Source organism: Stomoxys calcitrans, chromosome 2 (genome assembly GCF_963082655.1).
Source record: "Stomoxys calcitrans chromosome 2, idStoCalc2.1, whole genome shotgun sequence".
Taxonomy (NCBI): Eukaryota; Metazoa; Arthropoda; class Insecta; order Diptera; family Muscidae; genus Stomoxys; species Stomoxys calcitrans.
In genome coordinates this window covers 94,872,589-94,899,289 of record NC_081553.1, presented here as the reverse complement: position 1 = coordinate 94,899,289, position 26,701 = coordinate 94,872,589, and the positions used below count along the sequence as shown (strand labels likewise).

At 36.3% G+C, this 26,701-nt stretch overlaps 1 protein-coding gene across 5 annotated transcripts in view; it reads right to left on the bottom strand.

Moving 5' to 3' along the window:
• Positions 1-26,701, bottom strand: part of LOC106086820 (uncharacterized) — a 739,645-nt gene that overhangs the window by 78,196 nt on the left and 634,748 nt on the right. For 2 of the 5 annotated variants that reach the window (XM_059363919.1, XM_059363922.1), the window contains one exon: positions 23,899-24,189. The exons of 2 other annotated variants lie outside the window; for them this stretch is intronic. In XM_059363919.1, coding sequence (XP_059219902.1) covers positions 23,899-24,189 — 291 coding nt within the window. The remainder of the gene's footprint in view (positions 1-23,898; positions 24,190-26,701) is intronic. One more of the 5 variants, XM_059363920.1, reaches the window with a different exon arrangement.

Below are 26,701 nucleotides of genomic sequence, written 5' to 3'. Positions count from 1 at the left end.
TGCTCAGTATGCTTTGACATTTCATCATGAATAGACTTACTAACGAGAAACGCTTGCAAATCATTGAATTTTATTACCAAAATCAGTGTTCGGTTCGAAATGTGTTCATTCACCGTAACGTTGCGTCCAACAGCATCTTTGAAAAAATACGGTCCAATGATTCCACCAGCGTACAAACCACACCAAACAGTGCATTTTTCGGGATGCATGGGCAGTTCTTGAACGGCTTCTGGTTGCTCTTCACTCCAAATGCGGCAATTTTGCTTATTTACGTAGCCATTCAACCAGAAATGAGCCTCATCGCTGAACGGTGAATGAACACATTTCGAACCGAACACTGATTTTGGTAATAAAATTCAATGATTTGCAAGCGTTGCTCGTTAGTAAGTCTATTCATGATGAAATGTCAAAGCATACTGAGCATCTTTCTCTTTGACACCATGTCTGAAATCCCACGTGATCTGCCAAATACTAATGCATGAAAATCCTAACCTCAAAAAAATCACCCTTTACTTAAAAGACCAATATTTTTTTATACACAATTGAACAATGACTTGTACTTATTAGTATTTGGTCCAAATCGGATCATATTTCGATGTAACTGCTATGGGACAATAAAAACACGTCCGCTCCACTCAGCGGCTACAATGAGGATTGGTTACAGCTGTAAAACAAACTGATTTCCCCATTCAAAATCTAGTGCCCATAAAAATGCATTTATTTTACCAATTTCACCGTCATGCGGTATAGTGAGTTACATTGTATCAAATATGGTTCAATAGACTGGGACAATATTTCGATATAGCGGTGATATAGGCCGATCTTCCATTCAACCATATCGACCGATTTCCCGATGTAGAGTCTTTAGCCCATAGAAAGCTCATTTACAGCCCTCTCCACCAACATTATTACCAGCTTAGTTGGAAAATCTGTAATTAGTGTTTTTGCACCTTACTCCTTCTACAAAAATATTTATTCATATAAATATACGAGCATAATATTAGTGTATTATTTTCCATTTAAAACTAAAGATTTTAAACCTATTGAATTTAGCATTATTTAATTACAACGAATTAAATTGCATTAAAACATTTAAATGTATATTCTTTATAAAGCGATATGCCATAACACTTCTCTAAAATTTGTAAAGCTTTAAAGAAAAACAATGAAAATATTGTTTCTGTGAAATTGAATAACAATTAAAATAGCCAGCATTTCTTTGTATTGAAAATCAATTGTCGACTTGTTAACAGCTTCACAGCAATTTAAGCCTATTGTTTATAATAGAATTTTTTAATATTTAATTATTTTCCACTGTTGACCATAAACCAAAAAAAAAAAAACCTAGCACATCGGCAATCACAGACAATTAATTTATGCTATATTGTATAATTATGGCGAATTATTTCAAATTTGCTTTAATTGGATAACGATGACATTTGTATCAACAATTGAGGTGGCATAATTGAATTTTTCTAATGAATAATTGGAAAAATTACACAGCGATTTAAGTTAAGGTGTGGTTTTAAAGGTCAGCTGACACAAAGCGTTACCAATTCAACGACCACATCATTTTTTGTGTGAAAATATTTTTTTATACCCTCCACCATAAGATGGGGGGTATACTAATTTCGTCATTCTGTTTGTAACTACTCGAAATATTCGTCTGAGACCCCATAAAGTATATATATTCTTGATCGTCGCGACATTTTATGTCGATCTAGCCATGTCCGTCCGTCCGTCTGTCCGTCCGTCCGTCCGTCCGTCCGTCCGTCCGTCCGTCCGTCCGTCCGTCCGTCTGTCTGTCGAAAGCACGCTAACTTCCGAAGGAGTAAAGCTAGCCGCTTGAAATTTTGCACAAATACTTCTTATTAGTGTACGTCGGTTGGTATTGTAAATGGGCCATATCGGTCCATGTTTTGATATAGCTGCCATATAAACCGATCTTGGGTCTTGACTTCTTGAGCCTCTAGAGTGCGCAATTCTTATCCGATTGGAATGAAATTTTGCACGACGTGTTTTGTTATGATATCCAACAACTGTGCCAAGTATGGTTCACATCAGTCCATAACCTGATATAGCTGCCATATAAACCGATCTGGGGTCTTGACTTCTTGAGCCTCTAGAGAGCGCAATTCTTATCCGATTGGAAAGGAATTTCGCACGACGTGTTTTGTTATGATACCCAACAACTAGTATGATTCAAATCGGTCCATAACCTGATATAGCTGTCATATAAACAGATCTGGGGATTTGACTTCTTCAGCTTCTAGAGGCCGCAATTCCTATCCGATTTGGCTGAAATTTTGCATGACGTATTTCATTTTTACTTTCAACAACTGTGTCGGTTCATAACCTGATATAGCTGCCATATAAACCGATCTGGAATCTTGACTTCTTGACCCCTAGAGGTCGCAATTATTATCCGATATGCCTGAAATTTTTTACGACGGATCCTCTCATGACCATCAACAAACGTGTTTATTATGTTCTGAATCGGTCTATAGCCCGATACAGATCCCATATAAATCTTTCTCTCTATTTTACTTCGTGAACCCCAATGGGCGCAATTCTTATACGAATTGGCTTGGCAGGTCTCCAACATATAATTTAATTGTGGTCCGAACCGGACCATATCTTGATATCGTTTTAATAGCAGAGCAACTATTTTCTTATATCCTTTTTAGCCTAAGAAGAGATGCCGGGAAAACAACTCAACAAATGCGACCCATGGTGGAGGGTATATAAGATTCGGCCCGGCCGAACTTAGCATGCTTTTACTTGTTATTGTTTCAACACGACAAAAATGTGTGAAGGTAATCTATATTTCAGAATTCATACACTTTTGCTCGATATCACCGCTATTTGCCTTGACTACTGCTCTGAGTCGATCTAAAAAAAAGTTGAAAGCTGCACGATAGTTAGGTGAAGTTGAAAAGGGGGTACGGATATTAATCCGCCCCATGCCACTATGGACATACACTTAAGCCAGTAATTGGCTTGTTGTGCGCTCTAAATTTTTTAAGGGGAGAGTCACAGTGAGGAGTCAGGTGGCACTGGCTCTTAATTAAATACTGAGTGCCAATGATGCTAACCAATGGCCAACATCAACGTCTGTTCCCAGGTTAGGGGCGGCTGGGGGCGAGCGTCGAATCTTGGAGCAAGCGGCTCGCTCCGGAAAACAATGAAAACTACTAAGAGAAACAAAGGAATAGTAAAAACGGACACCCCCAAAGTTGACGACCCACGCAAACGAAAAAAGGAGAATGATTTGCGGATCTGCACCTGGAATGTCCGCACTCTTTATAGAGAAGGAGCAGTATACGCGCTGGCGGTTGTATTAGAGAAGCACAAGGCAGCTTTTAGCGCCTTACAGGAAGTGCGATGGACAGGTAATGGCCTCACAACAACAAACAAACACATCAACAAATGGTGACAAACTATACTATAGCTGCCATAATACGAGGCATGAATGTGACTGTGGATTTGTGGTTAGTAGGAGACTGACCCTAGTCTCCAGCCCTACTCCGGTGGATGAGAGGCTAGCCATAATCCGCATAAAAGTCAAATTCTTCAACATCAGCCTTATTTGCGCCCATGCCCCGACGGAAGACAAAGACGGGCAGACCAAGGATATTTTCTACGAGCGCCTAGAGAGAGAATATGACCGCTGCCCCGCTATGACACTGAAATCGTTCTGGGAGATTTTAATGCGGAGATAGGGAAGGAAGACATTTTTGGACCAACAGTCAAAAAGATTTCCTTCCATGAGATAACGTCTTGTAATGGGTTTGAGGCTAATATTAGGTTGCCCAAAAAGTAATTGCGGATTTTTTAAAAGAAAGTAAATGCATTTTTAATAAAACTTAGAATGCACTTTAATCAAATATACTTTTTTTACACTTTTTTTCTAAAGCAAGCTGAAAGTAACAGCTGATAACTGACAGACGAAAGAATGCAATTACAGAGTCACAAGCTGTGAAAAAATTTGTCAACGCCGACATATGAAAAATCCGCAATTACTTTTTGGGCAACTCAATAGATTTCGCTGCGGTAAAAAACATGGTAATTAGTAGCACCAGATTTCAACATACAAATATTCACAAAGCCACATGACTGTCACCCGGTCAAAACACGAGGAACCAAATTGATCCCGTTGTGATCAATGATGGATGGCATTCATCCAGCGTGTTAAATGTACGATCGATCCTTGGTGCGAATATAGATTTGGATCATTATCTTGTTATGGCAAAGGTTCGCACCGGTTTTAACATGGCGAGGAAAGTAGGATCTGAGACTGCACGGAAGCTGGACATTGACAAGCTGCAAACACAACAGATGACAGCGGCATACACCACTCGACTGACCCAACTAACCCACTCTATGGAAAATGCCGCGGAATCCGTACTTGGGTACCGGAAGCCTACTCCAACAATCCTATGGTACGACCAAGAGTGTCGAGATGCTACTAAAGCCAGGAATGCGGCATACAGAGCAACCCTGCAATCAGTAGCAACGCGTCAGATGAAGGAGAGGTATCGAAAGAAAAGAAGAAAGGAGGAACGCCTATTCCCCAAAAGGAAGAAGGAAGTGGAAAGACGTGGATATGAGCGAATTAAGATGTTTAGGAGTAAGAATAAAGTCCGGAAACATCCACCCGATGGCTCCGGTACAGTCACATACACCTGCAGTGACAAAGAAGGAAATCTGGTAACTGACACAAATAGCATGCTGAGTATAGGGAAAGAACATTTTACCAAGCAGCTAGTGTTCGACAATGGCGGCGAAGAGGATACCGCAGAACCATTCCCCTATGTTGGTATAGAATGTTTACCTCCTAGTCAGAATGAGGTCCAAGTCAGCATGAGATCCATGTAGCTGTGATCCCACTGAAGAACAACAAGGCAGCATAAGCCGACGGGTTACCAGCTGAACTATTTATGACCGGCAGCGACACGCATCAGCTTGTCTGAGCGATCTGGCTAGAAGAATGCATACCCTATAATTGTAACCTCCTCATACTATATCCCGTATACAAGAAAGGTGACAAGATAGAATGTGCCAACTACAGAGGATACACGATACTCTCGAGCGTGCTGTAATGCAAATTTGCCCGTGAACATTCCATTAAGGAACTGGGGCAATCTTCTCACAAATCAATGAGTGCGGACCAACTCAATTTTAAGCTCAATGGTAAGAGACCGCCTGTTTATAGCCGAGTCCGAACGGCGTGCCGCAGAGCGATGCCTCTTTGGGGAGAAGTTTTTACATGACAAAGTATCTCACAAATGTCGCCAGCATTAGGAGGGGAAAACCACCGCTGAAAAATTTTCTTATGTTATTGCCAGAATTTGAACCCAGACGTTCAGTACCATAGGCGGACATGCTAACCTCTGCGCTACGGTAGCCTCCTGTACTCTGTGAAAGATTAAAACCTAAAGTCAATGAGATAACTGGGCCCTATCAATGTGGATTTTGACTTGGTAAAAGAAGTAAAGACCTGAAAAGAACAAATCAACACCATCTCTTTGTTGACTACAAAGCCTCTTTCGACAGCTCTATACGTTCAAAGGTATTTCAAGCTATGTCTGAGTTTGATATCCCTGCAAAATTAATTAGACTCTGCAAGAGGACGTTTGCTGATACACGTTCTTTAGTGAGAATAGGAAAGAATCTCTTCGGGCCATTCAATACCAAACTAGGTTTCAGACAAAGCGACAGCTTATCGTGTGATCTCTTTAACATCCTGCTGGAGAAAATTATACGAGATGCCGATGTGAATAGATATGGCACACGAATCACAAGAAAACTGGAAGTAGTGACTGCAACCTTTGAAAGAATCCAAAGAGAATCAATGAAAATGAATCTGGCAGTAAATTAAAATAAAACGAAATAAAGAAAATGGAGAAATTTGGGAACCATAACTTTGAGATAGTCAGCAACTTTATCTACCTCGTCACCGCCGTAACTGAAACGAATGTCACCAGTTTTGAGATAAAGCGAAGAAAAATACTGGCAAACAGATGCTACTTTGGACTAAGTAAGCAGTTTAGAAACAAGGCCACCTCTCGACAGACGAAGATTAGACTATACAAAGCACTGATACTACCCGTGTTGTTATAGGGTTCTGAGGCATGGCTACTTGTGAAAGCAGATGAGGCAGTGCTTGGAGTGTTTGAGAGAATGATTCTTCGTGAAATATATGGACCAGTTGACGTTAATGGGGTATATAGACGTCGTATGAACCACGAGCTGTATGACAACGATAGCATAGTTACACGCATCAAAATACATTGATATCATAGGTCAGCGTTGGCTAGGTCATGTTGTCGGAATGTATGAAGAAGCTCCAGCAAAGAAGTCGTTTGAAGGTAAACGCGGTGGTACACGCCAACCGGGGCGACACAAAGCCCGATGGATAGATCAAGTGGTGGGAGACACTTCGAAACTTGGTGTCAGAGATTTTAGAATGAGCGTAGAAGATTGAGGAGCTTGGAACGCTATTCTACGTTCGGCTAGTGGAACAAATATTCTGTCATAGCCAATTAAAGTAAAATAAAAAGTGAAGTCTTCTTCAGCCGCTAAAAGCTTTCTCGGGTGGGCAGAAATTTCAACTATGTGCTTCAGCACATAGTTGGCTATGCTATTAAAAAAGGTATTAGCCCATTTCACTGATCTGTATTTCACCGGTCTATATTTGGATATGGCTACCAAAAAGACCAATATTTTGTTCTACAAAATTGAACAATGACTTGTATATTATTAGACCATGATATGACCATCTAACCTCCCCCTTACCCAAATTTTCAGAAACGCCAGATCTCGGTGATGGAAATTTCGAAATATAGATATAGGCCAATCACTACCATATGGGATTCAAATGAGAGGTATTTAAGATTAAAAAACGTATCTGATATCCAATTGTAGGACCAAGTCCCATATTGCCGTGGTCGGCAATGACTGAAATGAAAGGTATTTGGGAGTAGAGCACGAAACTGATACCCACTTTCGGCACCACTCCTTCGCAAAACACCGCCCAAACAGGACTTATTTACTGACCACGGCAATATAGGGCTCAAATAAAAGGTATTTGGGGGTAGAATACGTATCTGATAACCACATGTGGGGTTAAGTGTTTGGGTGTCGTCCATCCCCGAAAACACCACAGGGTTCAAATAAATGATATTTGAGAGTAGCGCATGGTGCTGAACACCCCTAAATCGGATATATTTATCGACCATGACAATGTGGGAAGTAGAACACGAAGATGATAGCCACTTTCGGCACCAAGTTCCCACTTGGTCACACCCACCAAATAGGACTTATTTACTGACCATGACAATATAGGGCTCAAATAAAAGGTATTTGGGAGTAAAATGCGAATCTGATATCCAAATGTATGACTAATTATTTGGGGCACTAAATAGGTCTTATATACAGACCACGGCAATATAGGGCTCAAATAAAAGGTATTTGGTAGTAAAATGCGAATCTGATACCCAAATGTATGACCAATTATTTGGGGCACCGTCCAAAGGCAATATGGGGTTTGAGATAGTTCACGACGCTGATAATTTTTTTTAGGGCTAAGTGTCTGGGGGACCTCCCCCAAATCGGAAATACATATTTACCCACCACATATAGTAAAATATATATTAAGAGGACAATTTTGTTCCATATATTGTAAAAGAAAGCGCAGAGGAACGGGCCCTGTTTAGCTAGTATTATCCGAAGCAAAATTTCCATGAAATATTCTCAAGAGGCAAAATTTCCATAAAATTTTTTGTAAAGACAAAATTCCCTGAAACTTTCTCTTAAGACAAAATTCCCTTAAACTTTCTCTAAAGACAAAATTTCTATGAAATATTCTTAAGAGACAAAATTTCCATACAATTGTTTGTAAAGACAAAATCCCCTGAAACTTTCTCTTAAGACAAAATTTCCTTAAACTTTCCCTAAAGACAAAATTTCCATAAAATATTCTCAAGAGACAAAATTTCTATAAAAATTTTTGTAAAAACAAAATTCCCATAAACTTTCTCTTAAGACAAAATTCCCTCAAACTTTCTCTAAAGACAAAATTTCCATGAAATATTCTCAAGAGACAAAATGTCCATACAATTTTTTGTAAAGATAAAATCCCCTTCAACTTTCTCTTAAGACAAAATTCCCGTAAACTTTCTCTAAAGACAAAATTCCCTTAAACTTTCTCTAAAGACAAAATTTTTTCTAAGACAATATTTTAATGAACTTTTCTCTAAGACAACATTTTCAGGAAATTTTTCTAAAAATAAAATTTCAACGAAAATTTCCCTAAAGACACAATTGCAATGACATTTTGTCCAAGAACAAAATTTTTAAGAAATTTTCTCTATAGGCAAAATTGTGGGAAATTTTCTTTAGGACAAAATTGCAATAAAATTTTCTCAATAGACAAAATTTTTAAGATATTTTCTCCGTAGAATTCTCATGAATTCTCTAACGACAAAATTTCAGTTGAAGACAAATTTTGAATTTTTTTACTTTATGTTATGGGGATATTAATCCGTCCCATACCACTATGAGCATACACCTAAGCCAGTAATCGGATTTTTTTTACTTTTACATAAGAAATTGTTTCTTAAAAAGAAAATTTGGTTATTATTCTGGAGCTTATTTTTGTGAAAAATTAAGTTTTTTCAAATAACAGCAACGAAATGTTAAAGTTTTTCCTAAACAATTGCCGGCAAAAAACGAATAAGTACCAAGCTTTTGAATTGTTGAATTGATTAAAAATTTTTCTTGGTGCCTTAGAAATACATTATTTTTACATTCATACTCACATAATTTAAGCTCTCTCTGAAACAAAATCAATATCATCAACGTATGTGTGACATAGAGCAACGAATTTTTTACCTTAATATTCAATATAAGTAAATTTAAAACTTAAAACTAAAATTTCCCCAAAATAACTAGTTTATATATAGGGGTGGCACTTAACTTAAACCTTCATAAAATTAGAGTTACCCAAAAAAGAAAAATGGTAAGAAAACTTAAAAAAAAATCTGCTTTTCTTTGTTGAGGACTGTTTCTTTTTTAATACGTTTTTGTTTAAACTTCCAGTTATAGATCTCATACTAATCTAACTACCAAAATACAACTGTAGAATCATTTAAAGAGGGTTTCTGCTGGTGACTTACAGAGTTCTTCTTTCAAAGAGAGGGATATGTATAGTAGCTCAAAATATACACAACTACTGGGGAAATTATATATTATTTTTGTTGCTATATATATATATGTAGAGAGAGATTAAAGTCTTTAAATTATATTTTAGCTATATTTTGTATACAAATATGGCACATCAAATCTCTTGTACACTCTTTATGTTTGTGTTTTTTTTTTTGTTTGTTGCAACTAAACTTTTTTTATGAAGAATATATTTTTAGTTGTGGCAAAAAAAAATTTTTATATTTTTATTACAAATATAAGTGCATCATTTTTACTTTGGCATTTTTTGAGTTGTCACAAAAATGTTGCCTCACTACTACATTTTTAGTTGGAAAATAAAAATTGTTTTTTTTTTTTTTTTTTTTGAAAAAATTCAAAAGAAACTTAAAATGGTTGTTTCCTAAAGCTTACAAAGGACTACAGCAACTTAAATGAAATTTAAATAAAATGGTAATTAACTTAAATGACAGATGAACTGAAAGGAAGCCAACTCAAGTTGTAATTATGTAGAAAATTTTTAAAATTTTGTTTAATTGTGATCTAAGTGTGTACTTTCTTTTATTAAAATTCCGATTCATGGGGAGTGAAGGAAGATTTAAAGCAACTAAATATGAATTAAAAAAAAATTCAAATAAAGAATATTGGTTTTTAATTTGTGGATTTATAAAAAACAATGTAACCGTTTAAGGAACTCACTCAAAGTTTTTGAATTCTTAAATATAAAAATGCAAATTTGCCCAAAGGGATTTTCCATTAATCAAAAGGGGGCAAACTTCTAACATAGCCAAGTCCTCTTTAGGGAGAAGTTTTTACATGGCCTCTATGCATGCACACATAAAACTTAAAAACGTTCTCCTCGAAAGGTTTCAAATAAATGAATTAACATTTTTATTTTAATATGCATCTGTTTTTACAACGTATTGTGGTCCTTTATCGAAATTAATTGCCCTCAAATTTCAGAACTTCCAGTATAAGTAGTTTAAGGTGGTAAGCAAAGTCAAGCAGCATATATCGTTCTGAGAAAACTTTTACCCCTTGTTCCTTTATGCTTTTTTTGTGGAAACAATCAAAATACAATTAATTGTTATTTGCCTTATATCTCCTTAAGAAGAGAGAATACCATGAGACAATAGGAAGGAAGGATTGAACCATTGATTAATAACAAGTAAAAGCGTACCAAGCTCGGTCGGGCCGAATCTTACATACCCTCCACAATGGATGGCATTTGTCGTGTTCTTTTCCCGGTATCTCTTATTAGGCAAATAAAGAATGAAAAAAAAGAATTGTTATGCTACTGGAGATATATCAAGTTATGGTTCGATTCGGACCATAATTGTATTGCATGTTAGAGATCATAGCAGAAGTCATTGTGTAAAATTTCAGTCAAATCGAATAAAAATTTGCATTCTTTAGAGGTTGAAGAAGTAAAATAGGGATATCGGTTTATAGGGGAGCCGTATCAGGCTATATACCGATTCCGACCCTATTTGACACGTATGTTGAAGGCCGTGAGAAAGTCGTTGTAAAAAATGTCAGCCAAATCGGATACAAATTGCGCCCTCTAGAGGCTCAAGAAGTCAAGATCCCAGATCAGTTTATATGGCAGCTGTATCAGTTTGTGGGCCTATTTGAACCACATTTGACACACTTGCTCAAAGTCATAACAAAACAACTCATGGAAAATTTCATCCAAATGGGATAAGAATTGCGCCCTCTAGTGGCTCAAGAAGTCAAGACCCCAGATCGATTAATATGACAACTATATCAGGTTGTAGATCTATTTAAACCATACTTAGCACAGTTGCTGGAAGTCATGACGAATCACGTCATATAAAATTTGCGCCAAATCGGAAAAGAATTGCGCCCCCTATAGGCTCAAGAAGTCAAGACCCCAGATCGGTTTATATGGCAACTATATCAGGTTATGGACCGATTTCAACCATACTTAGCACAGTTGTTGGAAATCATAACAAAACAACTCATGCAAAATTTCAGCCAAATCGGATAAGAATTGCGCCCTCTAGTGGCTCAGGTACCCAAGATCCAAGACCGGTTTATATAGCAGTTTATAGCAGATTTAAACCATATTTAGCACCGTTGCTGGAAGCCATAACGAATCTCGTCATGTAAAATTTCAGCCAAATCGGATAGGAATTGCGCCCTCTAGAGGCCCAAAAAGTCAAGAACCCAGATCGGTTTATATGACAGCTTTATCAGGTTATAAACCGATTTCAACCATACTTAGCGCAGTTGTTGAAAGTCATAACGAAACACGTCATGCAAAATTTCAGCCAAATCGGATAAGAATTGTGCCCTCTAGTGGCTCAAAAAGTCAAGACCCCAGATCGGTTTATATGACAGCTATATCAGGTTATAGACCAATTTTAACCATACTTTGGACTGTTGTTGGAAGTTATAACAAAATACCTAATGCAAAATTTGGCTCAGGAAGTCAAGATCCAAGATCGGTTTATATGGCAGCTGTATCAAAATATGGACCGACCGATTTACAATCTCAATCGACCTACACTTATAAGAAGTATTTGTGCAAAGTTTCAAGCAACTAGCTTTATTCTTTCTAAATTTAGCGCGCTTCCGACAGACAGACGGACGGACCGACGGACATGGCTGATCTAGCCATGTCCTTAAAATGTCATGACGATCAAGAACATATATACTTTATGGGGTCTTAGACGAATATTTCTAGGAGTTACAAACACAATGACAAAATTAGTATATCTCCATCCTATGGTGGAGGGTATATCAATAAGGTGCCAGACAATAGATGAATTAGGAAATAAATCCGTAAAGAATATGAGTCCACTGACCATAGCAGGTAAACATAAAATATGATATTTGATTCAATACGTCTTCAATAATTTTGAGGAGGAGAAAGTAAGTTTGGGGGGGGAGCAAGTCAGTTTTGGTAGACATGTTACTAAGTTTGCAAGCGACCGTTAGCACCACAATGTATTGTTCATCGAAATCTTCGCAGGATCAATGTGTCGATCTGCTCATTGTTAAAAGCCACCTGGATGTCAATGCAAATCGCCAATGTGTACGTTTTGGCATCGAAAAATGGACCATATACACCCACGTTTTGGAATAGGTTCAATAAGTACCGACCTTCCGATTTAAGGTCTATAAGGTCCATAAAAGCTGCACTTAATACCCCATTTCGCTGAATATGCTTCAGATCGGACTACATTTAGATATAGGTGCCATATAGACCGATCTGCCGAAATAGTGTCTAAAAACATAAAAAACGCATTTATTATTCAATTTCGCAGGAATTTAAAATAGTGAGTTTTATTAAGATTCTCGACGTTCGCCCCAAATATTGTTTAGACCTGGAACCCACCACCATGAATACTGCGAAAACTTTCCGAACACTTAGTTGAATCACATTAAGGGTGACTTTTTAGCTTTTATCTTTTTGGCAACACTGGGTTAAACAGCTCACATACTTTTCGTGTTTTGTCTCACTGTCAAAAATCTCAAACAAAATGCGTGCTCTGTTAAGAAAGTTCATCGCGCGCACCTTTGTTCAGCGACGAAACTAATTTTTGGCTCAATAGGTACGTAAATAAGCAGAATTATCGAATTTGGAGTGAAGATTACATTTGACATTTGTATGAAATAATCTTCAAATATTAAATTATATGGACCGCACTATCGATTCAAATAAAGATCACTCTTTACCTGCCATATAGATCGATCTGCCGATTTGGAATCTGGAATCCGTTCTCGCTGAAATTTCAAACAAAGAGTTACATAAAGACTACTGACATCTGACCAAAATATACCGATCTGCCAATTAAGGGTCTGAAGCCCATAAAAGTCGTATTTATTACCCGATTTCACTGAAATTTTAAACAGTGAATTCTACGACTCCCGACATTTGACCTGAATATAATTCAGATAGAAATGGTTTAGATATAGCTGCCATATAGACCGATTTGGTCTCGTCTACATCCATTTAGGCTCTAAATCCGACTGTATTTGGATGTAGTTGTATAAAACTGATCACCCTCATATGAGAGAGTCGAGGTATATAACATTAACAATGAATATCGCTGGATTGAAAGGTTTTTATTACATTTTTCTGGGCCGGCTAGGCCCTACATCAGCACTACACTGTTCCACTTCATCCCATCTGCCAGGCAACAATTCATAGTACTTTATGCACCTAGAACTCATAGAGAAAACTCTATGAAAGTTTATGTTGACACTACAAGCGCACTGCAGTTTTACAACATCAATGTTTAATGGTGGTGATTTTCAAACTGATCTTTAGTTGGTTAATATTTCAAAGCTTCAATGTGACAAAGATGGTAGACATCTAAACCAGTTATTTTGCCGTTGTTATACCCTACACCACTACTGTAGTAACGGGTATTATAACTTAGTGAATTAGTTTGTAACACCTAAAAGGAAGAAAGATAGACCCATTGATAAGCATACCGATCGACTCAGAATCACTTTCTGAATCGATGTAGCTATGTTCGTCAGTACATCTGTCCATATTAATTTATGTACTCGAAATTGGTTCTATATATATGATCGTCTGATTTGCAGTAATAATGGAATAAAATAGTCACTTGTCAACCGATTCTCTCAAAATTTGGCACGAAGGATTGTCTTATGACTCTCAACATTACTATTGAATTTCAAAGAAATCGGTCTAGATTAAGATATAGCTGCCATATATATATATAAAGAGTGATTTGTTAAGAGCTTGATAACTTTTTTAAAAAAAAAAAAACGCATAAAATTTGCAAAATCTCATCGGTTCTTTATTTGAAACGTTAGATTGGTCCATGACATTTACTTTTTGAAGATAATTTCATTTAAATGTTGACCGCGGCTGCGTCTTAGGTGGTCCATTCGGAAAGTCCAATTTTGGGCAACTTTTTCGAGCATTTCGGCCGGAATAGCCCGAATTTCTTCGGAAATGTTGTCTTCCAAAGCTGGAATAGTTGCTGGCTTATTTCTGTAGACTTAGACTTGACGTAGCCCCACAAAAAATAGTCTAAAGGCGTCAAATCGCATGATCTTGGTGGCCAACTTACCGGTCCATTTCTTGAGATGAATTGTTCTCCGAAGTTTTCCCTCAAAATGGCCATAGAATCGCGAGCTGTGTGGCATGTAGCGCCATCTTGTTGAAACCACATGTCAACCAAGTTCAGTTCTTCCATTTTTGGCAACAAAAAGTTTGTTAGCATCGAACGATAGCGATCGCCATTCACCGTAACGTTGCGTCCAACAGCATCTTTGAAAAAATACGGTCCAATGATTCCACCAGCGTACAAACCACACCAAACAGTGCATTTTTCGGGATGCACGGGCAGTTCTTGAACGGCTTCTGGTTGCTCTTCACTCCAAATGCGGCAATTTTGCTTATTTACGTAGCCATTCAACCAGAAATGAGCCTCATCGCTGAACAAAATTTGTCGATAAAAAAGCGGATTTTCTGCCAACTTTTCTAGGGCCCATTCACTGAAAATTCGACGTTGTGGCAGATCGTTCGGCTTCAGTTCTTGCACGAGCTGTATTTTATACGGTTTTACACCAAGTATTTTATACGGTTTTACACCAAGATCTTTGCGTAAAATCTTCCATGTGGTCGAATAACACAAACCCAATTGCTGCGAACGGCGACGAATCGACATTTCACGGTCTTCAGCAACACTCTCAGAAACAGACGCAATATTCTCTTCTGTACGCACTGTACGCATTCGTGTGGTTGGTTTAATGTCCAATAAAGTAAACTGAGTGCGAAACTTGGTCACAATCGCATTAATTGTTCGCTCACTTGGTCGATTATGTAGACCATAAATCGGACGTAAAGCGCGAAACACATTTCGAACCGAACACTGATTTTGGTAATAAAATTCAATGATTTGCAAGCGTTGCTCGTTAGTAAGTCTATTCATGATGAAATGTCAAAGCATACTGAGCATCTTTCTCTTTGACACCATGTCTGAAATCCCACGTGATCTGTCAAATACTAATGCATGAAAATCCTAACCTCAAAAAATCACCCTTTATATACCCCGATATTCACTTCTATGGTCACTGCAAGCACATTCATTGATCAATCTTGCCAAAATTTTGTACAGCGCTTTCCCCGATGACCACCACAATATCTAAGAAGTTTGCTAGAAATCGGTTCAGATTTAGATATAGCTCCCATATATATGTTCGTCCGATATTGGGAAATATTCCAATAAAGTGCTCGTTTCTTAACCGATTCTCTCTAAATTTGCCAAGAAGATTTTCCTATGTCTTCTAATGTTACTGGTGGATTTCACAGAAATCGGTTAAATTTTTATATATGGCTGCCATATATGTATTTCGCCCGATTTTAACTTCTAGGTTCACTGCGAGCGCATTATAGGCCAATTTTGCCAAAGTTGGGCACAACTCCTTCCTCGAGACCTATCACAATATCTAAGAAGTCAAAATCGGTTCAAATTTAGATGTAGCTGTATGTTCCTCAGATTTTGGCTAATTTGCAATAATGTTGTCATTTGTCAACCGTAGTTATTACAGTTTGAACATATTTGCTCGAAATTTGATACGGATTGTTTAATAACCCATCTGAAAACATCCGCAGAGGTCCATCAAAATTGGTTCAGAATTATATATAGCTGTTATACTGTAGTATTGGTGTAGAGTATTATAAAGTCGGCACCGCCCGATTTTTGTCTTTCGTTACTTATTTTTATTTGTTTCTTATTATTTATACGTTTCGAGACTATTTACGAGTATTGATTCTCAAAAATGTGTCTTAATATGCAATGTTTAAAAAATAATAAATTGTAGACCGATTTAAATTAATTTAAAAGGTTAAATAGATTAGATTATTTATTAATTTCTAGCCCACTGGGTGGTTTTATTAAAAACAATAGAATAATAAATTGATTGAACATTTTTAGTTTCTAATAAAAAATCTTTTAGATATAAAGTCCAAAACAAATGCTAGATTTTTTTAAACCAATTTCTATAATTTTTTTAAAATTGTTATATGTCATTCCAATTTCAAATCTTAAAAAAATGTTTCCATCAAGAATATAAAATTGATCATAGAATTGGCTCTTAAAGAATTGAAATAAGTGTTATAGAATGTTATATTCATGTCCATTTTTAAATGTGAGTTAAGTTTTTTTTAAAGAAGGTGCCAATTTTCAAACAAAATAAGATTTGATTGTAAAAAAATTTGTATATGTATTGAAAATGAAAAAAAAATCAAGAGAAAAATCAAATTATTTGTGTATGTTAATTACATTATTTTACATTTTATTAGGTAAATATATGGCAAATTTGCTTTCTCATACCAAGATGGTTCATATGTTGCTCGATTTAAAAAAAAAATGGTGTATCAACATTCCATTCATATTTTAAGTTGATTTTGAATACAAACCTTTTTGGAATTCTAACTTTTTTCGAAGATGCTTTCAATTACAGTTACCTAAATCGGTTACAGTTACCTTACGTCGTTTTTTGGAAAGGCTATTTACCGAATGGTCTCAACTGCTGGATTCATAAAAAAAACTAAAAATAAATATTTTATGTCATATTCAAAGTCAAGATTTTTATCAATTATTTTGAATATGCGGTGCATATATGCATACACACAGAATCGAAGTTCTGAAGTCTTTACGAGTTTACAAAATTAAATTAAATTAAAAAAAAAATAGTTCTGTAGTCATATTGTATTAGGGCCTGGAACACTAGTTCCAAGCCTGTTTATTCACAAGTTCCAAAGTTATCAGGACTAGTTCCATTTTTGTATACTTTTAGTGTAAACAACTGGTAAATTTAACATGTGTATGCACTGGAGTAACCAGTTGACCCTGGAACTAGTAATTCTGCTCATTCCAACAAACTAGTTCCGTAATTGATTTCTTTTGACGTTTATTAATGTTTAAGAAATTTTGTTTTTTCTATTTTTCTACATGCTCTCGGCTTTTCTCTGTCATTCCCTCTACTTAAACCATTTCGTAAGTTTTGTCTGTGGTCGACGGGGAGATTTGAACTCATCTTATGTTTGGTAGTCTTCCACGCATCCTCTAGCCTACCGACAACATTTTGTTAATGTTAGAATAATGCAATAAGCATTACAGGAAATCAATAAGTTTCTTAATAAAATTAAACAGAAATCGCTTTTAAAACTTAGACTGTTAGGGAAAAGCCAAAAGTCGGGCGGTGCCGACTGTATAATACCCTACTCCTTCCCTATAAGTACAAAGTGGGTGCCATATCTAATTCTGAACCAATTTTGATGGACCTCGGCGGATGTTTTCTGATGGGTTTTTAAACAATCCGTATCAAATTTCGAACAAATATGTCCAAACTGTAATAACTACGGTTCACAAATGACAACATTATTACAAATTACCCAGAATCTATCGAACTTTATTATGCCAGCTATATCCAATTCGGAGCCGATTTCGAGCAAACTTCTCAGACATTGTGGTAGTCATTGAGGAAAGCGTTGTGAAAAATTTTGGCAAGATTGGTCAAATAATGCGCTTGCAGTGGTTTTATTAGTGAACATCGGGCGACATACATATATGAGAACTATATCTAAATCAGAGCCGATTTCTATGAAATTCACCAGTAATGATAATAAGAAAATCCTTTCTGCCAAATTTCGAGAGAATCTGTTAAAAAATCAGCACTTTTTTGCAATATTTCTCAAAATCGGACGAACATATATATGGGAGCTATACCTAAATCTGAACCGATTTCGAGTAAACTTCTCAAGTACTGTGACAGTCGTCGAGGAAAGTGTTTTGCAAAATTTTGGCAAGATGGGTCAATAAATGCGCTTGCTGTGACTCTAGAAGTTAAAATAGGGCGATATACAGCTATATCTAAATCTAAACCGATTTCCATAAAATTCACCAGTAGTGTTAAGAGAAAATCCTTTCTCCCCAATTTCGAGAGAATCGGTTAACAAATGGCCATTTTATTGCAATATTATTGCAAATCGGACGAACGTATATATGGGAGCTTTATCTTAATCTGAACCTATTTTCAGGACACTGTGGAAGTCATCAAGGAAAGCGTTGTACGAAGATTTGGAAAGATTGGTCAATAAATGCGCTTGCAGTAGCTCCAGGAGTGGCTCTATACCTAAATCTGAACCGATTTCTACAAAATTCATCATTAATGTCGAGAGTCATAAGAAAATCCTTCTTGCCAAATTACGAAAGAATCGGTTAACAAATGTCCATTTTATTCCAATACTACTGCAAATCGGGCAAACATATATATGGGAGCTATATCCAAATCTGAACCGATTTTTTCCAATTTCAATAGGTTTCGTCTCTAGGCCGAAAACATGACTGCGCCAAATATTAAGACCATCGGATGAAAACTGCGTCCTGTACTTAGTACACAAATTAACATGGAGAGACGGACAGACGGGCATAGGTAAATCGAATCAGAAAGTGATTCTAAGTCGATCAGTATACATATCAATGGGTCTATCTCTCCTCCTTCTGGGTGTTATAAACAAATGCTCTAAAGTATTATACCCTGTAGTGGTGTAGGGTATAAAAAATATTGGTCCCCTTAACCATTATTATACCCTCCACCATAGGATGGGGTATAATAATTTCATCATTCTGTTTGTAACACCTCGAAATATGCGTCAGAGACCCCATAAAGCATATATAGTCTTGATCGTCATGTCATTTTAAGTCGATCTAGCCATGTCCGTCCGTCCGTCCGACTGTCCGCCCGTCTGTCTGTCGATAGCACGCTAACTTTCGAAGGAGTAAAGCTAGCCGCTTGAAATTTTGCACAAATACTTTTTATTAGTAGAGGCCACCGTAGCGCAGAGGTTAGCATGTCCGCCTATGACGCTAAACGCCTGGGTTCAAATCCTGGCGAGACTATCAGAAAAAACTTTCAGCGGTGGTTTTCCCCTCCTAATGCTGGCAACTTTTGTGAGGTACTATGCCATGTAATACTTCTATCCAAAGAGGTGCCGCACTGCGGCACGCCGTTCGGACTCGGCTATAAAAAAGAGACCCCTTATCATTGAGCTTAAACTTGAATCGGACTGCACTCATTGATATGTGAGAAGTTTGCTCTTGTTCCTTAGTGGAATGTTCATCGGCAAAATTTGCAATTTTACTTTTTATTAGTGTAGGTCGGTTGGGATTGTAAATGGGCCAAATCGGTCCATGTTTTGATATAGCTGCCATATAAATCGATCTGGGGTCTTGACTTCTTGAGCCCCTAGAGGGCTTAATTCTTAACCGATTTGAATGATTTGCACGTGGTGTTTTAGTATCACTTTAAACAATTGCGCTAAGTATAGTTCAAATCGGTCAATGTTTTGATATATTTAGCTGCCAAATAAGCCGATCTTGGGTCTTGACTTCTTGAACCGATTTGGCTGAAATCATGCATGCATGTAGTGTTTTGATATCTCTTGCAACAACTGTGTTAAGTATGATTAAATTCGGTTCATAATCTGGTATAGCTCTCATATAAACCGATCGTGGATCTTGACTTCTCGAGCCAATAGAGCGCACAATTCTCATCCGAAATTTTGCATGAGATGTTTTGTTATGACTTCCAACAACTGTGCTAAGTATGGCGCAAATCGCAACATAACTTGAAATAGCTGCCATATAAACCGATCTGGGATCTTGACTTCTTGAGCCTCTAAAGGGCGCAAGTATTTTCCGATTTGGCAGAAATTTTGTACAACGGCTTCTCTCATGACCTTTAACATACGTGTCGAATATGGCATGAATCGGTTTATAGTCTAATACAGCTCCCCTTTAACCCGATCTCTCTATTTTACTTCTTCATCCCTTAAAGTGCTCAATTCTTACTACAATAGATTCGTCTGACATTGTACACAATGACTTCTACTATGGTATCCAATATTCAGTTGAATGAACCATAACTTGATATTGTTCCAATAATATAGCAATTATTTTCTTTTATCCTTTGTTTGCCTAAAAAGAGATACCGTGGCAAGAGCTCGACAAATGCGATCCATGGTGGAGGGTATATAAGATTCGGCCCGGCCGAACTTAGCACGCTTTTACGTGTTTTAAATTAAATTAATTGAGACACTTATTACTGTGCAGCAACACTCATTGAGTTATTTCATCATAAAGAAGATGATGGCGGTCAGGCTAGTGGATGCGTGCAAAACTACCAAATATGAGATCAAGAGTTAAAACTCTGCGGCACCAAAATTATTAAAATTTGTTTTTAATGGTAATAGTAGAGAGAGTGACAGAGAAAATCTCTAACGCAACAGTAAAACGAACGAAACAAAGCAGCGCGAGCCGAACAAAGAAAATAAAAACACAACCACCCAAAGCAAATCTCATGCTGAGGTCTGGTAGATGGTTTTTCGTTTTGCTTATGGATATATTGTTGTTGTTGTTGTTTTATGTTTGATTTGCAAAGAGTGCCTTGTAACAACAAATTTATACTTTGAGTCGTTGAGATTGAAAATGAATTGTTGCAGGAAAATTAACAAATTTCGTAGTTGTTTTTTCAACCAAAGTTGTTGTTTTTCAAAATTATTTTTATCTGTGCAGAGAATTTAATAATTGAATACCGTTTACCTAGATATGTTGTTAATTATTAGAGATTGACAGACGACAAAATTCAAATTTTTATATTATTTTTGTAAATATGCACATGTATTACTGAATAAAATACTAGTATTACTACTAATCTCACCAAACTGGTGGATAGAGTGATTCCACAGTTCCGAAAGGAATGTCATCCGAACACCCGTTAAATCATTTCTGTGGAACACATACTGTCATTCGCTAAGAAAATCATTGCACGCTAAGTAACTCACAAAGTAGTGATAAGCCATGCTCTCCATAACTTTGGAAAGAGCGGAACATATCGAATATATCAGAATGTTGTTCAGTAATTCTCTCATATAAAACAAGTAACGTTATGCCATCAGGGTTCAGGGATTTATTTACGTCGAAAACCACAAGAATTCTTCTAACTTCAAAAAATGATCTGAGGCATTCTAATTGATATGTCACCAATAATGGGGAGTGGTTAGTTGCTTACATCAAACATCTCAGCCAGCAGATTAGATTTAGCAACAAGCTCAGTGAAGAAGAGTTGGAATATTATTTTTACAAACGACCAAAAGCTCTTAGTTTACCTTGCAGAAGCAATCACTCTGTCACTAAGTTGTAGTTCGTTGAGAGTTTCTACATGTGTCTAAGTGATCTGGCACATGAAATTCTTGCCTATTTGCGGAGCAGCATTACATTGCAAACATTTTTATTCAAACACCAATATGTGAATGCTTTCTCTTTCGATTTGATAGCATTCCTGCATGCCTTTTTATCTATTACGCTTACGAGGTCTGAAAGCTTTACTGGGGCAAACTCCTCACAGTTTGACCCAGTTCCTTAGAGGAATGTTTATGGGCACATTTTCATTTTAATTCCAGTCTTTGTTATGTAGTTGCAGTTCATGATATGCCAGACGGGCTTATTGATCTTAAGTTCTGAGTTGTCGGGATGTCATACGTGATTTAGGCACCGTTCGTTTCAGCAATGTTCTGACGTTCTTAAAGTATCTGTACAACAAAACTTCCAGTAGTATCTTGAATTTATAAGAAAAATGGTATGAAGTGGGTTCGGAATATCTAAGTGCAGTTGAATCCACTTAAATGAAAACAGCAAAGATGGAAAAATTACTTCAATTATCCGATGTTATCAATCAATCGGAGTGAGTTTTAATGATATCAACAAAGTTGTTATTGAATTAATCGAGTTTTTCAATTAAACGGTGATTGATAATACAACTGTTATCATTGTATGGCCAAACTCAGAAGTCATTAGTTGAGTTTAAGAGTATTTTTTAAAAAATAATAATAATGTTCAATTAGTTTCTTCCAACCTTAATATTTCCCATTTCATTCTTCAAATATTAGAGGTAGAGCAATACCCATAGTATTAGCATTTCCCTACAATTAAAGTTTAGCATTTTGAGTGAGTTCCCTTTTCGGTGAGTGTTGGATTATTGTTGGATAGTTTAACGGGTGTTTAAGGTTGTCCTGGATCTAAGGATGGATATCAAGATTTTTTTCTTTCGTTTGATAATGGATTAATGATGATTATTAAAATGTTAGATTTCGAAATACATTTGCATTTGCTTCATTTTCGTTATCTGGTGATGAAAATGCTATGGTTTTCACAATGTGTGCAGGAAAGATGGGGGGCGGGGGGAATCTCGAAGAGAAAATGGTTCATTAACAAATGAATGAAATGGCACAAGAATGGTCATTTAAACGTGAGAATCATGAACATGATTCGAATTATGAAATGATTTCTTATTTAACTGAATTTTTATGAATATTTTCATCATGGACTTATTTAGAGTATTTGTTTGTAAATTGATTGTTGTAGTATTGAACTTTTTGCATATTTTGTTTTTAGAGAAAATGTTGTTGATTTGGAGTTTTTTTTTCTTACATTTTGTTTGTTGTTGTTGTAGTTTTGGGTTTTTAAAAAATGGTATTTAACAAAAATGTTTGAGTGCTCTTCTTTTTGGAATAAGAGAAAAAAGAAATTAATCATTGAATTAGCGTGCTGTGGAAAAAAACGTTTTGTATATAACATTTTTGGTTTTTCTGGTTTTTGTTTGGGTTTTTTGTCATTGGTAATAAATTTTTTTGCAGAAAAATGAAAAATTTGAGAAAGTAAGAAACAGTTAACATAAGATTTAAATTTTGAAAAATATTTTTTTTTTTGGTGTAAGAATTTGTTGGACAAAGAAAATGAAGACTAAGCAAATTGTCAATTTTTTTTTAGAAAAAAGAACAAATAAATAAAGAAGAATTAGCAAACTACCGCAAAGATATTGGAAATTTTGTTCTTTTTTTTGTTGGTTTGTTAGTTAAAAATATGCCGAAAAGAAGAAGTAGAATAAGAGCTGTTAAAGAGAGAAACGTAACGTAACGTAACGTATGAACACAACGTAAAAAACAACGTATGTAACAACACTGAATAATCAAAAATGTTTTCCAAAAAAAAAGAAGAAACAAACTGCTGTAACTCAAATGGCAGATTTGATTTTTGTTGTTTGAAGTTAAATAAAATGTACTGTGATGCTGAATACTGAATACTGTAAATATTTGGAATTGGAAAAAAAAGTAAAATTTGAACAATTTGGTGTAACAAACAGATAGTTGATATTGAACTGCAGTTTTGTCATTGTAGCAGCATGTAAAAAGAAACACACACCCGCACACATCACACATAAAAAGAAGTACAACCTGGCCTTGATTTAAAGTTAGCCTACGATTTGCTTTACTAATCTCTGCTGGCATATGAAAACCTAAAGACTTGGCCTTGCTTTTTTTTCATATACAAACCAATGATGATTTTCAAAAAAAGTTTTTGTTTTCGCTTAATGTTCTTCTAATGTTGATAAAAAAAAAAAAAAAAAAAAAACATAAATGCTGGGAAAAAACCCTTCAAGTATTTTGTTTTTGCTGGGTTTTTCAGTAAATTTCTCTTCTGACCTAAGTATGAGATGCATTTGTTTTTCAAAACAAAGGGGGGATATGGGGGATTTTTAGGGTTTTATGGTTTGTTGTTTTAAATATAAAATGTCTTTTTTTTTATATGGTTTTGCTTTGGGGAGTTTTTAAAGCGAACATACTTTGATAATAAATATCACTTTTGCCATTATTCGCACCATTATAGATATCCGTATCGATGATATCCAAATCTCTGCTATTCGCCGTGGTCATTGCCGCCATGTGTCTTAGATGGAATTCGCTCATATTGAATGGATATAGCAGTACGCCCTGCAAGGTGCTATAGCCATTGGACGCCAAACTTCCGGGATAGTGAATGCTATTCGTGGTTGCTATCAATGGTGTATCGATTAGGCTCAAATTATCTTCGAAGATTTTCTGATGCAACTTATCGTCCATGCCCATGACTCGAACTGGAAATTTAAGTTATGAAGAAGAAAAACAAACAAACAAGAAAAAACAACAACAATGAAATGAAGAAAAAAAAACAAACAAGTGAATTTGTATGATGAGTTTGGTTGATAACATGTTGATTCATGTGTTGGGAATGACATGACAATTTTTATAGAGAGTTTGATAGATAGAGTAGGATAAGTTTTTCTTCTTTAATTTTTTTTTTTTTTTTTGTAATTTGTAGCTTTTTAATTGATTGATTTGTCTTTCAATTTTAGTAGACTCAAAGTTAAAATTGGCAAGGAAAAATGTCTTTAAGAAAAAAACTATTTTGTCTTTAGTTGTACTCCAGTGTTTATTCTCCTAGCCTTTAAAAAATAAATTCTTTGCTGATTTTTAAGAAAGAACAAAAAAAAAACAACAACAAAATTATTGTGAAGTAACTTGAATAGAACACAAACCAAACAACAAATAAACCTTAAAATTCATAAAAATGTTTACTCCTTGTTTTTGTTTATATAACTGAAATATAAACAATTAAAACAACATATTTTTTCAAAAAATTAAAATTTGTAAATGAAATATTTCTGTTTTTTTTTTATTATTTTTTTTTTCTTTGTCAAAAAAAAGGTGCATTTATTTTTCAAATATTTCCATTAATACAAAAAACATGTGCTTTATTGAGAATAAAGTGCTGTATAATCCATAGAGATAGATAATAATATTTTTTTTTTTAATTGATATAATACAAATTGTATTTACATTCCTTTAGTAAGTAGTTACTGATAGATGTAGAGATGTATTTATTGTTTTAAGAAATCAATGTGTGTATGTGTGCTTTAGCAAAAGATTTATATATACGCAACTCACCTTTTCGTTAGATATGGCAAAAGACAACTAAAACATTGCAAAGTATTTTTTTTTCAAATAACAATCATACGCCATAGGATACCGCTGGTTACGAATGTCAACAATCATACGCCACTGGGTACCATTGGTACAACAATTAAATAACACTTATACGCCACAAAGTGCAAATATTTGTGTTCAATATACTAAGGAATATTGTAATGAAACAAACTCAATGAACATTACCCTGTGTAGTCCAAGGCCGGCCAACAAGCCCGGCAAGGCAAGTTATGCGACACCAAAGGCCTACATACCCATAAGCCTTACATCCTTTCTACTCAAAACCATGGAACGTATTGTGGACACCATGATAAAGAGTAAGACATTCAGCGAACTTTTGCAAATTTTGCCCATGAACATTCCACTAAGGAACAGGGGCAAACTTCTCACATTTCAATGAGTGCAATCCGATTCAAGTCTAAGCTCAATGATAAGGGGCCTCTTTATTATAGCCGAGTCCATACGGCGTACCGCAGTGCGACACCTCTTTGGAGAGAAGTTTTACATGGCATAGTACCTCACAAATGTTGTCAGCATTAGGAGGGGATAACCACCATTGAAGATTTTTTTTTCTCATGGTCTCGCCAGGATTCGGACCCAGGCGTTCAGCGTCATAGGCAGACATGCTAACCTCTGCACTACGGTGGCCTCCGTATGGCCTCCATCCAGCGAACTGCTCAAATACAAACAGCATGCCTATGTCAAGGGAAGGTCGGTGGAGGCTGCCCTGCACGAGGTTGTGCATAAAAAAGAAGAATTCTTCGATGCCAAAACATACACACTCTGGCGGTATGCATTCACATCGAGGGGGCTTTTAACAATGTGCGGACCGACACACTGATGCAATCCTTAGAACATTACCAGGTGGACCCGGTCCTTAGAGACTGGATAAACCATATGCAAAGGAACAGGTGGATAAATTAAGTTCCCCATTACATAAACATAAAGTGGCACAGGGGGGCATTTTATCGCGACTCCTATGGGTGACCACCATAAATGACCTATTACATTTGCTGACTGAGGAGGGATTTGATCCCCTTCTGCTACTCAGACGATATATACTTCTAAGGGGTAAGAATTTGAACGAGCTATGCAGAAGGGCCGAAAGGGTCTTGCATATGGCATATGGCTGGGCTAGACCCAGAGGTCTCAATGTTAACACAGAGAAGACTGAAATATCCCTTTTCACGAGGAAGACGAAGGTGGGTCAATTTAACGCACCACGTTTCCTCAATAAGACGATTTCGATATCTAACAAGGTCTAATACCACCATAAAAAACCTATTACGGATGCTGAATGAGGAGGGATTTGAATCCATTTGCTACACAGACGATATTATGATACTTCTAAGGGGTAAGGATCCGAACGAGCCGTGCAGAAGGGCCGAAAAGGTCTTACATATGGTATATCACTGGGCTAGACCCAGAGGTCTCAATGTTAACCCAGAGACTGAAATATGCCTGTTCACGCGGAAGACGAAGTTGAACCAATTTAACGCACCACGTTTCCTCAATAAGAAGAATGCGATATCTGGCAAGGTCAAATACTTAGGTGTGATCTTGGACAGGAAACTGAATTGGAAGTGTCACATTCAGGAGCGTACCGAGAAGGCTCACAAATGG